Here is a 16,820-nt window from a genome sequence, read left to right as displayed (position 1 = left end):
ATAGTAAGGACTGTGTGAGCATCCATATATATATTATTGGCATGGTATATCACATTAGAGGCTATATGGTCATTTAGTCAAATTAAAGATACCTTTATATGAGGATCATCAAATGTTTTATGTAAGCATAATCATTTTTCTTGCATAAGAACGGGAGTGGAAATATGGTGGTTCATTCACATTTAAAGGACACTGTTGTTATATGCACACAAGCTTTTGGGATTGACATTTCTGTTTATTATAACACATTACATTTCTGTTTTTTTTTCTGTCTCTCGGTACCGAGTAATTTTGGGTTGAACCAGAGATATGTATGTGGAAGAAAATCTTCAGAAATAGGAAAGAAAAGAACATTCGTTGAACATAATTGGTGCAAAGAGTTATTACCTTCCATTATATATATTCAGGGTGTGCAGTCCAGGAATCTTTACTATACAACCCATATCCATTGCAATAAAAACTTCTGACTTATACGTATACGGTAAACTGTTATAAGGGAGAAGGGGCTGCTATAGGTAAAGAGCATGTATGCTTGGTCAATGATGTTTGTCAGCAGGTAGTGGATCAGAAGGATTCATATCATGGGCTAAAATATTTAATACCTGGATTCTAAGTTCAAATTCTGATGAACCATTTGGAATTCCAGATACTTCAGGAATTTTTCACTGGGGTAGCTTTTGTGAATCTACTTTGTCAAGTCAGCCTGAATCACCTTTTAATTCACTAGGATGTTTTCTTTGAAATTAAGTATTCCTCGAATGTGTTTAAAGAATATAGTGAGTGATATTTTAAACTCAGAGCAGCTCAGAGGAACTAAAGGGATGTTATTTGGTCTGGACCCAAAATTACAACATTCAGAACTAAGGCACTTTAAAGTACTTGCTGTACTTTATTATGAATTACTGTACATTACTATGCTTACAATGCTTGGTGAATCCCAATGCTAGATCATTGATTAGTCATGTCTAATGAAGTAAAGCTTAGAATTTTATTAATGGTTACTATAAACTGAATATAATGACTATTTATCTATATCTATTTCATTTTGATTGTTCATAAGCCAAAAGACACCTCGGTAGATGCATGTACTGTATAAATCAGTCTAGTAAAATTGATTATGACATTAAGTTTGACCATCAGATACATACTCCTCTTGTGTGCCCCCATTTATGCCCAAATGAAAATCTTCTGCAGGCTTGGAACAGGTTGTCCCTACACTTGCAAATAGGATTTTGTATACTTTGTATACATCAATGCCTAGGTTAGTCTCAAAAGACTCAGCAGTGCAATCTTATGAAGTAATGCAACTTGCTGTATTTTAATTAGGGGTGAGCGGGTTCGGATTTCTGAAATCCGAACCCCCCCGAGCCCCCCCGATCCGAGTCCGATCCGAGTCAGGCTCGACTTTTCCCGCCTGACTCGGATCTGAAATCGAGGCAAAACGTCATCATCCCGCCTTCCGAGTCTCGCGGGTTTTGGACCCTATATAAGGTACCCGCGTCGGCGCCATTTTCTCACTCGACTGTGGACAGTGAAGAGGGAGGGTGGGAGTTAGGGCTGTGTAGTGTAGTGTAGTGTAGTGCTGCTGTTGTCCACTACTTCAAAGTCCATAGGGGCTGGCTGTGTTGTGCTGTGCTGCTGTTGTTAATAGGGGCTGTGTCCACTACTTCAAAGTCCATAGGGGCTGGCTGGACTGTGTTGTGCAGTCAGTTCTCCATAGGGGCTGTGTCCACTCCAAAGTCCTGTGCAGTGTCCCAGTCCTAAAGGGGTGCTGTAGTGTTGTCCAGGGGGTGCTCTGTCCATCAGGGGTGCTCCCCCCAAGTGCAAAAAAAATAATATATTTTCTGTGTTTGTGAATTGTGTGCGCAGTAGCCGCACGTGCATCAACAAAGTAGTGCCAAGCGTGCGCCTGTGTCATAAGTAAAGGGCCGGCTGGCTTGACCGTTAAGGGTGCTGTAACCCCCGAAAGTACACTCCAGTCCAAACCAAAAAAAAAATTATTTTCTGTGTTTGTGAATTGTGTGCGCAGTAGCCGCACGTGCATCAACAAAGTAGTGCCAAGCGTGCGCCTGTGTCATAAGTAAAGGGCCGGCTGGCTTGACCGTTAAGGGTGCTGTAACCCCCAAAAGTACACTCCAGTCCAAACCAAAAAAAAAATTCTTTTCTGTGTTTGTGAATTGTGTGCGCAGTAGCCGCACGTGCATCAACAAAGTAGTGCCAAGCATGCGCCTGTGTCATAAGTAAAGGGCCGGCTGGCTTGACCGTTAAAGGGTGCTGTAACCCCCAAAGTACACTCCAGTCCAAACCAAAAAAAAATTATTTTCTGTGTTTGTGAATTGTGTGCACTGTAGCCGCACGTGCATCAACAAAGTAGTGCCAAGCGTGCGCCTGTGTCATAAGTAAAGGGCCGGCTGGCTTGACCGTTAAGGGTGCTGTAACCCCCGAAAGTACACTCCAGTCCAAACCAAAAAAAAAATAATTTTCTGTGTTTGTGAATTGTGTGCGCAGTAGCCGCACGTGCATCAACAAAGTAGTGCCAAGCGTGCGCCTGTGTCATAAGTAAAGGGCCGGCTGGCTTGACTGTTAAAGGGTGCTGTAACCCCCGAAAGTACACTCCAGTCCAAACCAAAAAAAAAATTATTTTCTGTGTTTGTGAATTGTGTGCGCAGTAACCGCACGTGCATCAACAAAGTAGTGCCAAGCGTGCACCTGTGTCATAAGTAAAGGGCCGGCTGGCTTGACCGTTAAGGGTGCTGTAACCCCCGAAAGTACACTCCAGTACAAACCAAAAAAAAAATTATTTTCTGTGTTTGTGAATTGTGTGCGCAGTAGCCGCACGTGCATCAACAAAGTAGTGCCAAGCGTGCACCTGTGTCATAAGTAAAGGGCCGGCTGGCTTGACCGTTAAGGGTGCTGTAACCCCCGAAAGTACACTCCAGTCCAAACCAAAAAAATATATATTTTCTGTGTTTGTGAATTGTGTGCGCAGTAGCCGCACGTGCATCAACAAAGTAGTGCCAAGCGTGCGCCTGTGTCATAAGTAAAGGGCCGGCTGGCTTGACCGTTAAAGGGTGCTGTAACCCCCAAAGTACACTCCAAACCAAAAAAAAAATATTTTCTGTGTTTGTGACTTGTGTGCACTGTGGCTGCACGTGCATCAACAAAGGAGCAGCGCCAAGCGTGCGCCTGTGTCCCATAAGTAAAGAGCCGGCTGGCTCATTTCTTAAAGGGTGGTGTAACCCACAAAGTGCACTACTCTCCAAAATAAAAAAATATTTTCTGTGTTTGTGTGCGCTTTAGCCGCACGTATATATCAATATAACATAAATGGAGGACCAAACTTTCTCCGATAAAAATAAAATAGGGAAAGATCAAGAACCACTTCCTCCTAGTGCTATTGCTGCTGCTGGGAGTTGTTCATCATCCCAGAGAGGAAGTAGGAACATCACTACTTTTACTAAACAATTGACCCTCCAACAGTCCCTAGCGATGAGGATGAAGTACGACAGCAGTCATCCTGAAGCAAAACGTATAACTGAGGCCTTGACTGCTATGATGGTGTTAGACGTGCGTCCGGTATCTGCCATTAGTGCAGTGGGATTTAGACAATTGATGGAGGTAGTGTGTCCTCGGTTCCAAATCCCATCTAGATTCCACCAGCATCCTCAAAGCAGCAGCGACAAGCATGCGTCTGTCTGTTAAAGGGTGGTGACACCCTCAAAGTGTGCTACACAAACAATTAAAATATTGTTCTTTTTTTTTCTGTCTTTGTGAAATGTGTGAGCTGTAGCCGCACCTGCATCCTTAAAGCAGCAGCGACAAGCGTGCGTCTGTCTGTTAAAGGGTGGTGACACCCTCAAAGTGTGCTACACAAACAATTAAAATATTGTTCTTTTTTTTTCTGTCTTTGTGAATTGTGTGGGCTGTAGCCGCACTTGCATCCTCAAAGCTGCAGCGACAAGCGTGCATCTGTCTGTTAAAGGGTGTTGTAAATCTCAATGTGCTCCAAAAAATAAAGTAAAATTTTTAATGTGTTTGTGACTTGTGTGCAATGTAGCCGCACTTGCATCCTCAAAGCAGCAGCGACAAGCGTGCGTCTGTCTGTTAAAGGGTGGTGATACCCTCAAAGTGTGCTACACAAACAATAAAAATATTCTTCTTTTTTCTGTCTTTGTGAATTGTGTGGGCTGTAGCCGCACCTGCATCCTTAAAGCAGCAGCGACAAGCGTGCGTCTGTCTGTTAAAGGGTGGTGACACCCTCAAAGTGTGCTACACAAACAATTAAAATATTGTTCTTCTTTTTTCTGTCTTTGTGAAATGTGTGGGCTGTAGCCGCACCTGCATCCTTAAAGCAGCAGCGACAAGCATGCGTCTGTCTGTTAAAGGGTGGTGTAACCCTCAAAGTGCGCTCCACAAACAATAAAAATATTATTTTTTTTTTCCTGTCTTTGTGAATTGTGTGGGCTGTAGCCGCACTTGCATCCTCAAAGCAGCAGCGACAAGCGTGCGTCTGTCTGTTAAAGGATTACATCGGTGACAGCATCCAAGTAGGCATGTCAGACAGTCCGTACCTGTACTGGCAGGAAAAAGAAGCAATTTGGAGGTCCCTGTACAAACTGGCTCTATTTTACCTGAGTTGCCCCCCCTCCAGTGTGTAATCCGAAAGAGTGTTTAGTGCAGCCGGGAACCTTGTCAGCGAAAGGCGTAGGAGGTTGCTTCCACAAAATGTGGAGAAGATGATGTTCATAAAATGAATTATCAACTCTTCCAGGGAGACCAGCCTCCAGAACGTACAGAGGGACCTGTGGTTCCAGCGGGGATGAATTAATACTCTGTGATGATGAGGATGTACACACTGAAGAGGGTGAGGAATCGGTGGATGAGGAGGATGAGGATGACATCTTGCCTCCGTAGAGCCAGTTTGTGCAGGGACAGATTAATTGCCAGCTTGTTTTGTGGGGGCCCAAACGAACCAATCATTTCAGCCACAGTTGTGTGGCAGACCCTGGCGCTGAAATGATTGGTTTGTTAAAGTGTGCATGTCCTGTTTATACAACATAAGGGTGGGTGGGAGGGCCCAAGGACAATTCCATCTTGCACCTCTTTTTTTTCTTTGCATTATGTACAGTTTGGGGCCTAGTTTTTCAAACTGTCATCCTGTCTGCCACTGCAGTTTCATGCCTAGATGGGTCACGTGTTTGTGCCGCCCACTCGTATCGCTTAGCATAGTCATCCAGCTACCTCGGTGCAACCTTTTGGACATAAAAACACTATTGTGAGGTGTGAGGTGTTCAAAATAGACTGGAAATGAGTGGAAATTAAGGTTATTGAGGTTAATAATAGCATAGGAGCAGAAAAACCTACAAATTCTGTGATTTTAGCTGTTTTTTTGCTTTTTTTCAAAAAAATACAGATCCAAAACACAAAACCCAGAACCCAAAACACGGAAGGGTGGTTTTGGCAAAACCAATCCAGATCCAAAACACGAAGAAAGATCCAGATCCAAAACCAAAACACAAAACACGAAAAGTGGCCGGTGCACACCCCTAATTTTAATATGGGAATATTAATGGATCTCTGCCTTAGCTTTCATAGTTTCATTAGTTAGGAAATTGGGTTTTCAAATAAGTCTATAGTCCACTTTTTTCCATAAAGTACAGTAGCAGTAAATGATCACATGCATTCAATAGGAATCTTTACTCAGTGTGTGCGTCTCTGAGGCAAGAAAATAAGCTAATAATGCACCCTCTCCACTCCTTTGTCACATTAAAATATTTGATTCACAATAAGAAATCTAATTCCTTCCCTACAAAACAAGGTGCAATGTTGAGGTCACAGTCTCCTTTTTTTAGTGGGATACCTTTACTCTGCCCAAATGCTCTCCCCTGGCTGTGCAAATGTCTTCTCTACAAATATTACCAACACGCTCCATATACTTAGGTGCCAAGCACATGATAGGTCCAATGTCACTTTTTAAATTACAGAACATGATTTATCCTTCATAAAAAATTAAATATAGACTGGAAGAAAGCAGTTATTGTAAATGCAATTATGATTGTTATCAGAAGTATATTCTTTCTTTTGCACACTTGGCCACAACTACTCCTTGACATTTACCTCATCATTACCATGAATTTGCTGAAATGTTTTCTTGAGCTTCAGTTGAAGTCCTGTCTCATTATAGGGTTCATTTCTGTCCATAAGACCTCTTCCCTAAATGTATAGCTCCGAAAGGAGAACATGCAGGCTTTTTCAAATTACAGAGAATACTACTTATCCTAATTAGAGAAGTATATGTTTTAAATTGAGAAGTTCTCCAATTACTATCATGGATTATTTTTAACTTGTCTTTCATAGTAGCCCATCAAATGGCTACTACCAATTATTTTTTTAATAAATCCATGATATTGGAATTTAATAGTAATTGGAGAAGCCCGTCCTGGAGAAGAAACAAATTCTCAAGACTTGTCATGTGAACTAGTCAAGGCCTTCCAAACATTGAAAGAGGCTTTTAGCTGAGCCCCAAGTCTCATTCATCCAGATGCCCAAGTCCCTTGACTGTAGAGGTGAATGTCTTAGAAACATGACTGGGAGCAGTACTCTGCCCCAATAAGTTACATCCCTGCATCTATTTCTCCTAAAGTCCCACAATAAAATACTTTTTTTTCCTAGGTAATGGAGAAATGTTAGCCATGTCAGGGTCTTTTAAGGACTGGATGCATTAGCTACAGTGGGGTTTTATTTTATTTTACTTAGAATTATTGAAAAAGCAACTTATAGACACAGTAAAAAGCTTTGAATGGAGGGAGGGATGTAAGCACCACTGCCGCCGATCACTCTGAACGTTCCACACTCAATGACAAACACAGCTGCAATTGATATCCCTGCTATACAAAGGCTCATCATGCCACACTGTGATTCACTAATGTAAAAATTTTCATTAGTAATGGATGAATCGTAGGGTATATGGTGTAGGGTGTCCCTGATATATTCTAGTAGGTTCCTTGGTGTGCTTTAAACCCTTCCCAATTTCTTATCTTATCTGTTACTTGTCTGTGCTGACCAAGTCTTTGAATTAGTATCCTTGTCACTGATTTGATGCTGCTTCTGCTTGGCTCTTGTTAACCTGATATGACATTGTCTTCTGTGTTACTGACTTTGGATCCTTCTCTATCTGTGTGGTTTTTCAGGTTAGTACACTTTATCCCTTACTAATAAACACCTTTGACTGCTTAGCTCCTGGGGACAACAGATTGTCAATAAACAGGACTACTATAGCTTGAATTGGCAGCTATAGGTCAAGAACATGCTAACTTGGTTACTGGTGTGTATCGAAAGGGAGTAATCCCAGATGTGGCATGCATGTAGTACATTCACAGGTGAAATTCTCCTACAGTATGTGACATGTGAACAGCATTCCAGATTCGGTGTAAAGTCTCAACAAAGAATAATTTAATACCTTAAGAGCAGTTTTGTGGTTGAACAACACCATTAGTCACAGCCCATGACATTCATAAAACATTCTTACTCGGTGAGGGATTTCTGTGGTGTCACACTTAGAGGTGTACTGTGGGAAAGTAATTGTGAGGTATAATTCGGTGATGAGTATTATGTTTTTTTTATTTTTGTTTTTCCATGAACTTTGTATTTACACTCACAGAAAGTAATATAACCCAGACCTTGCAGTTTAAGTAACCATTGATTTTAGTAACAGATGTCTACAAATTGGAAACAAAATAATTATTGAAATACCATTTTAAAGCAAAACTCTTTAGATTAAAAAAACGAGCCTTGTATAATTAATAAAAAATTAATTCATTTCTGACTAAAAATCCTATGAGACAAAGTTATGCATTTTGAGATTATTTACAAACCTATTATTTAAATATCTAAATGTCACTGCGCCATTTTGGTAAATTCAGCAAGACTTGAGATCTATTCTTTGTAGATAAGCATTTATAGCAGCCAGGAGTGCTGGTAAATTGAGAAGAAGAACCAATAAATATTAGACAGTTCTGTGTAAATCACAGTTACAGAGTAAATGGCACTTTAAGTGGAAGTAAAAGAGAAAAATGACTGAATTCCGAGGTTGTAGTCTGAATTCTCTTTATTCAGTTCAACTCTAAAGCTCTACATCAGATAATGCAGTCATTGTAAAACGGCATGTAAATAAATTCTAGCAAACTCAAAGTTTTTTCTTCCAGTCCATTTAAACCGTTGTACTTAAAGAGTAGCTATTATGTCCTCGAAAAAAAATGACTGTCTTTAGTACTCTGTAGGAACTTTTATTCTTTTCATATGTCATTAAATAATGATGCATTATTAAAGCAGAATAATAAATAAATTCTAATAAAAAAAGTTTAAAAGATTAAAAATATACTGTATATAGTTTTCAAATAAAGTTTAATTGGAGGTAAAACAACCCAAAAGCCTTGTTCATTACTTTATTAAACAAAAAAACGTATTTCACTCCATTGCTGGCCAAATAGAAAATAAAATATTCTTCTTTCCTTATTGTTGATCCATGGCAGTTCAATGACAATAGTTCCTATATGAAAAGGAAAACCCACCTGTACACTATGACTGACACCACTATAGTAAGTGGGAATACACACTGTGTACTGCTGGGGCTTGTTTGACAAGGATGCATCGACCAATATGCCCTACACAATGATGTAGATGACTATCAGGAGCATTGTTTAGCCCTTCTGATTAGCTGGTTGGTATTGACCCCTGTAGCTAATAATACTCAAATTTGTGTTTGTGTTTGAGTATTGATTTACATTTTGTAAAAAAAAAATCAAGATAAGAACTGTGCTATGAAAAATACAGTAAAGTGCTTTAATATGCAATGGCAGAAATGAAATCAATCGGCACACAAATAAAAAAGTATTAAAAAAATATTTACACACAATAATTGATCTAAAATATCAAACACTGTATAGAGAGCTGACAAAAAAACTAACAAAATTTAAGCTTGCATAAACCATCAATAGAAGGAAGGTACAGTTTCCAGCAAAATCCTATAAACATCAATATCAAATTTATTTTATTTCTTCTTCTAGGGATCAAGCTCCTGACGCTAAACTTGTCAGTTCACTGCCTTAACCACTATGCTATGTCAATGAGTAGTGGTTTTCGAGGCACAACATAGTTTTATACTGATAGCAGTTCTGTAAGTTCTTTGTAAAGGATATAAGATAATATCTGGCTATGTAATAGGAGATCACAAATGGGCTCCTTTAACACCAAAGTAATGTCTCCAAATTCCTTTAGTGTATGTATAACACATAAGCTACAATGCATCAAATCAGGTTCATTTAAAGAGATAGTACTAACAATTCTGATCAATAGGGCTTACCTGGGTGAATGTTCCATATAATTTGTCCAAATTATACTGCTAGCAGACAGCAGCCTGCTAGTAAGGCAATATTCCACAGTGTATGGAACCAGCAGCTTCTCAAGCTCAGAACTGCCTGCACACTGGATGACCACTGTAATCTCCAATAGGAGGTTTCAAAGTATTGCTGGAAAGATGTAACTCTCTAGGGGAATATGAAGCAAAAAATGGGTGTTCTCTGATGCGTTTCAGCCCAATATTTGGGGGCCTTTTTCAAAGTGTAATCTCTATATAGTGTTTGATATTTTGATCTATTATTGTATGTAAATAAATGGGTTTTTTAGATATGTATCCCAATTGATCTAATTTCTGCCATCTCATATAAACCACTATATTGTATTTTTCAAAGTGCAGTTCTTATTTTGTTTTGTTTTTAATTGTCTTAATTTAGATGAGTTTCCACATGCTTACCATTAAGATAGTGCTGCTTTAATTATAGTTTTGCATATACTATATTTTTGTATATTCAGAATTGCCATATTTTTTTTTAGAGCCAGAAGTTTATGCTGTTTTTTTAAAAAAATACATGTATATTGGAAATGCATCTCCAGCATTTACTAATAACTGTTAAGATATATATATATATATATATATATATATATATGACACTTCATTACATTATTATATTGTGTTTAAATATGATAATTTAACTTTAGAATTTATTACTATCTCTCTCAAGCCACATCTCTACTCTATCACACATATATTAATTAATAATAATAATAATAATAATAATAATAATAATAATAATAATAATAATGTAAATTGTATTAAAGTCCCTGAATCCTATGCAAAACTAAAGGCTAGCTGGGTATGCTGTAGTTGCACAGCATCTGAAGCATCACTGGTGGCTTAAGCCCATGCATGCATTCATCAAGACATGAAGCATAGGAGGAAACTCATCTATGACAGTTAATGGCATCTTGAAACATTTATAAATGCTCCTAGATAGCAGTGACATGTGATGAGGTAAATGGCTGAGGAAGCACTGGCTAGTATCAGAGCCAGATTTACACATACATATGCTGTATGAACCCGAGGATTCATGTGGGCATTATACAAAGGTGCAGTAGTATAGAGTGCTGGAAATTTGGTGTGTTTTGATCAGGGCCTCACCTGCCATACACTTTTTACTCCAGAGTTTTGACAATAAATAATATAAGACTAATACAAAGGAGATATTTATAATATTTTCTGTAATTTTTTCTTATCCTTTTTATAGTCAAAACTTTGGAGTATACCTAAGTATGATAGGAAAGGCTCTGCTAGCCTGCATCACCTGACCACACATCACTGCTAGATAGATTGGTTGGTAAGGCTTACAGCACTGGGCTGGTATCCCCTGTCCATGTGTAGTGTAGCTCCACCACCCCACCTAGAAACACCTTACTGCTACTCCCACTCAACCAGTGAGGCTGTTAGGACTCCTAGTGTTATGCTAGGGATATCTGTCAGCCAACAATGGTTAGTCTTGTCTAATGTCCCCAACCTATAGACTAGATACCATTACATTTCCTGCAACAGGCAGGCAAAGGAGGCTGCCCCATGGTATATTTCCTACTAGCCACACAAATCACCACGTGAAACCCTAATTGTTCAATGTTTTGTAACATCGCAATTTAAAAAGATAGTTAGCTCTATCTATAACAACCATTCATTTCTCATTATTCATCTGTCTGAACACTGTCCATGCATCACCTTTGACAGATTGGCTTTCAGTTGTTTAGAAAAATACCCCTGTGATAATTGACTAAAGAGAGCAATGAGTTAGTTTATTGACACTTTTTGTAATAAGAGGACACAGGTTTCTCCTACTAACCTGCAATCAGTGGATCACCATTATATCACAGTGGAAACCCATTTGCTCCTTTTACATAAGGTCATTAAATGCTCCAAAGACCTGATATTGCTCTGCATTGTTGCAGAATAAACCTCAGATTACTAAGAAATACAGACCAACAGTAGAGTCTAGCATGTACTTGCCACCAACTGACTCTTTGAACATCATGTCATTTGAAAAATCGTGTGTGACACATCCTCTATATGTACGTCCAATTTAAATCAGATCAAAAATAATATTGAAGAGATGATCCATATTCCATATACGATTGATTCATTGATAGCATATTATTATAAAAGACTACATGGTTTGCATCTAGAAACCTTTTTTCTTATAGGTTTGAATAAAGTAAAGCTATGTATGCACAATATAGATCATTACATACAGTAATTCAATTTATTCATTCATGACTTACCTTCATAATAATCAAATGACTCTATATTCATTGCATTCTCATTTACAAATTCTGGATAGGCAGATAACTAATAGCACAATTTGGGTGGGTACTTTAGCCAAGTAGACAAGTCCTTTCACCAATATGTACATGGATCGATGGATAGATAGATATACATTTTTATTGTTGTAATTTAAATGATAAAGTAATTGACAATATCGCAAAATAGGCCAATGAATATGTTCTTAACATTGAACTACTGTAGATTAAACACAGAACAGGTGTATGATATTCCTGTCATGGTAAATGGATATAACATATAGATTTACATAATGACTGCAATTTCAGCAACCGCTGAATATGAACTGCAATCTTCCCTTTCAAAGTAGATGGTTCTGCTCTGTATATAATGAGTACAAAAGCACTTCTACGTTATTGAAAGACTTTTCTGTAATTTTTAGTTATAGAACTGTCAGTTTTAAACTTTAGTTATACATAACTTATTTTAGTTATAACTATAGCTCAAAAATCTAAATTAAAAATAATGTCTTAGCAATACTAAGCTATACCTCTAGTCTCATATATTTTCTAACTATAAATTGATACAGACATATCTCAACAATATGAAGAAAAACAATTAAACGTATAATCTTGGGATTTGTGTCTTTATTAATCGAACAGTCAAAACCCATTATTCAGTAAGATACATTTTTAATAAAGTCTCTGTGTTATATGTCCTTGCACTCGATATTTCACTCCCCAGCTGACCATTTTTGAAATGTTGAATATGCAAATCTGATGTAATTAATATGAAGCAAGGTGCTGTACTTAACAAGCCAGCAAATTGATCGGTGCACTTTTGAGCTTATAGTTTAAACAAGTTAATTAATTCACTAACCAAGTATTTTTTGTGTTCTGCATTTAATCCTTGCAGTAACACATGCATGCATGACAACCCTTGCATCATCAGCAATTCTGTTGTTTGCGCTAATGGATCGCTTTTGAAAAAGAACCACGTTATGCTTATTTAAAAAAATATATTTAAAATAAACTTTCAATATTTGTCTTATTTTTATACAATAACAATATTTACAAAGCAAAATAATGATACATATGATTGCTATGGTTTATATTTATTTTGATTATGATTATTTTTTATTTTGTATCAGAGATAGCTTTATACATTCTATTGGGAACAGATGTAAAATATAAATAAAACATACTGTTTTTCTGAACAAATAATGGACAAAACAATATCAATTAGTTACTAAATGAAGAGATAATGAGAATATATATTTTTGAGGATACTGAAATCCACGAATGTTATGTTGTAAACTGTCCAGTTCAGCAAAGTCCCCCAACAGTAGGGCTTTTGTGACATGTTGCCTAATTCCTGGAAAAATCGTCCATAGAGACTGGATAACTACACAATCTGACATTGTAGACTTGCTTCATGACAGAATCAGGACAAATAATACAGCAACATCTAGTATATAATATAACAAGTGCTTTACTAACTATGGACAGTATGTGCCTGAATACATAATGCTTACTAGAGTCTGCCCGACAGCTCAGAATTTCTGTACAACAGTAATTAATTTGTCCTAATATGCAGGACATGAGACCTTTCACTCTTTACACGCTACATCATGCAATGCTTGACTACTTTATGCTAGTTACTATAGTTAATATTAAAATGAAAAATCCCAGATTAAATTCAATAAGTAACATTTCATTAATGTCAAGCAGAATGTAGGTAGTGTGAAATTTACATATAGTAAAGTTCTGCAGTCTCCAGCATTTTCACTTTGCCCTTCAGCATCTAATAGAATATGCTTCTGGGCTAATCTTGCAAGCTGTACATATAATGTCCTGAATAATTTATGTTTTTATGTTAAATAGCAAGTAAATCTTCTATTTAACATTAAATATGTGTTTATACATAACTAAATACGTTTCTCTCTCTTCCCCCATTGCAGCTGGTTGCCATGTTAAGAGGGGGTGTTGGCAGAAAGAAAGTGACTTACGATAATTGTGAAGATAATATATCAAAGAATATATATATATATATATATATATATATATATATAAAGGAGCTCTGCTCTCACAATAATAACTAACAATAATAATAAACAGTGGGGTTTTAGTTCATGAATTGATCAATGCATTGAACTTTGCAGCCCCCGTCAAGGGACTCCACTTTACTGCAAGTCCCTTCTATATTGCTCAAAGTTATAAAATGGAAATAGCAGTCATATCTATAGCTATCACACTATCACATATATATACAGTACATTTGTTATTAAATTCATCATTCATTAATATGATGTGTGATATCTGTGGTCATATAAATGTACAGAATTCCATATGTTGGCTTATGTTTTGATGTTTAGATTTAACTTTTACTTTCTATTATGCATTAAAGATCTTTGTAATATTCCATACAAACCTGGTATAATTATTATATATTTAGTGAATTTTCTTTTGGGACAATTATTTTTCAAATAATTACTGGCATTTTTTCTTAAATATCAATTGTATCAATTGTAGTTAATTAAGTGTTTGGCATCCTCCTTTGACACAACAGCTTTAAAATTAGTAGCACAAATTAGTAATGATGGGAACGTTCTAAATATTTTCTAGCTCTTTGTATTTGGCATCAACCTGCACTTTTGGTTTGTGGAGGCATCATTAGGAAACATATAATAATGTGTAAAGTGATCCATCGAGATCTACTGGTGCAAAACCAAGGTGTTTTATAATGGGCATCAGAAGCACATAATTATTGGCCTCCACTATATGGATTGTTGGATTTCACAACAGCTCATAGGGGTATTGTGTTAAAGATATTGGAGTAGCTTCAGCTGTCGGTAATGTAGTGGGGTGTTATACATTACATTTTATAGAATTCTTATGGAAAAGTCAAGCTGAGGTTGAGCAATGTATTTTGCCCTTGTGGTCATCTGAAAACTGAAACTTTGGGTTTCCTGGTCTAATGATCTGGATGTTTAAAACACAGACCCAAATCTATGTTTTAGCGAGTGTAGAGTTAGTAAAATATAATTAATAAATTTTACTGCATATAACATAGCAGTTGATAAACTTGTGTGACATTATAGGTGGTAGGGGGAGTGTGTTATGAAGAAGTATTAATTTTAGTAACATCAGACAAAGAATTTATTGCAGCTGTGAAATGTTTTTAATCTTGATTGTTAATCCAAATATTTGATGTATCTGATGAAATGTATGGAAAATACAGTAACTAGCAAACCCTATGACATTTGCAATACAAGTAGAACTATAATTTCTAAATTGTAATAAGATAAGAATGTCATTAACAAACAGGCATATTTTAAAGACATGGTAAAACCATTTCTAACTATCAATCTCATGTAGAGTTAAGAGCCAAGCTAGCATACTAGCACAAATAACCACAGTGACAACCCATGTTGCAAACTGTACATGGGGTGCAAATGTAAATTATTTTGCACGCAGCGAAAACACTTTTGCAAGTGGCACTCAATGTAGGGAAGCTTTGTTTTTCCACCGTGATTTATAATAGAGCTACTGTATGACACCAATGTGTAATGTTTACTCCACTGCAGCGCAATAGGATTTTGCAAGGTGCTTAATGGCATCTTCTAGCTGGATTTACTCTTTACTCTAAATTAGGTCCCATGAGTGCAGGCTCCAGACAGATTTTATCATTCACTTTCATCTTATTCTGTATATGGGGCCATACTTCATGCACTTATTAAGTCAGGATAACATATTTACATGAGATTCAAGTGGGTAGAGATTGCAGATCTAGGAGGCATTCTCTATTTATATGGTAACCACATGAAAATACAGGTCTCCCATATCCAAATATACCTTTGCTTTCTGATGGTTCAATGTACACAAACTTTGTTTAAGGCACAAAATTATTAAAATATTGTATAAAGTAACCTTCAGGCTGTGTGTTTAAAGTGTATATGAAACATAATGAATTTCATGTATGTACACAAAACTTTTTTTGATGCACAAAATTATGAAATATATTGTATAAAATTACCGGCAGGCTGTGTGTATAAGGTGTATATAAAACATAAATGCATTCTGTGTTTAGATTTGGGTCCCATTCCCAAGATATTTCATTACGGAATATTCCGATATCCAAAATACTCCTGGTTCCAAGCATTTTGGATATGGGAGACTCAACCTGCACTTGTTATTGTTATGCCGTCAGGTGCAGGATATTAAGAATTAGCCATTCATTTCAATGTGAAACCTTTTGAAAAGTGCACTATTTTTATTTAGTTAAGGACTTGTTCCAAAGTGATAGTAAGCAGTAATATTTGTACATTCCCCAACATCCACATTCCTGCCATAGATTGCAAATCACCATCATGGAAGCACTTCCAAAGCATAGAAAGGAGGTGTGTACCAGTGTAATATAGATGCTATTGTGATACTACCATATATGTACAGTCTGAGTATTGATATTTACTGTTTTTGCCTACAGGATGGTATGGGGAATTTACGAATTACCAAGAAAGGAATACGGCTGGAAGGTGTATCTGAGTTTCTTCTTCCATTATATGTAAAAGAAATACAATCTCGAAAGGTAGGTTCCCTTTATGTTATGCTCCCCACAAATGGCAGTATCAATAGAGATTGTACAAGAGATGTATCAAACCTTTGAGAGAGCTAAAGTGGAAGGTTTCTCATAGCAGTTAATCAAATTCTAGCTATCATTTATCTAGCACAATCTATAAAATGACTGTTATGGTGTGTACACACGTAGCGATCAGCCAGCGATATGATATTGCTGGCTGATCGTCCTGCATCCTCCCTGGTGTGCTGGATGATCGATTTCGATCATCCAGCACCCCACCAACTCGCCAATGACTATAGTGACCCGCATTCGATGGTCGCGGGTCCCTTTAGTAAACTCCTCGATATTGAGCAAGTTGGCCTGCATGCACGGCCGATGGACGATATCGCTATCGTCCATACGTGGCCGCGCATCACTGGTCGTAGGTGAGTTGGTAGGGCGCGAAAAATGCATGATATGAATGATAATGATATGATCGATATCGCTATCATTCAAATTGTTCATTTTTATCGCTACGTGTGTACGTACGATAAGAGTGACAGTTAGAAGTTAATTGGTTGCTATGGGCAACTTCATCACTTTATGTCTC

General features: G+C 37.2%; 1 protein-coding gene across 2 annotated transcripts in view; it reads left to right on the top strand.

Annotated features, from left to right (window-relative positions):
- Positions 1–16,820, top strand: part of SGCZ (sarcoglycan zeta) — a 1,038,602-nt gene that overhangs the window by 805,463 nt on the left and 216,319 nt on the right. For both annotated transcript variants that reach the window (XM_088478800.1, XM_088478799.1), the window contains one exon: positions 16,139–16,240. In XM_088478800.1, coding sequence (XP_088334926.1) covers positions 16,139–16,240 — 102 coding nt within the window. The remainder of the gene's footprint in view (positions 1–16,138; positions 16,241–16,820) is intronic.

This window comes from Taudactylus pleione, unplaced genomic scaffold (assembly GCF_031769625.1).
Source record: "Taudactylus pleione unplaced genomic scaffold, aTauple2 ptg000218l, whole genome shotgun sequence".
Classification (NCBI taxonomy): domain Eukaryota; kingdom Metazoa; phylum Chordata; class Amphibia; order Anura; family Myobatrachidae; genus Taudactylus; species Taudactylus pleione.
This window is presented reverse-complemented; position numbering and strand designations above follow the sequence as displayed.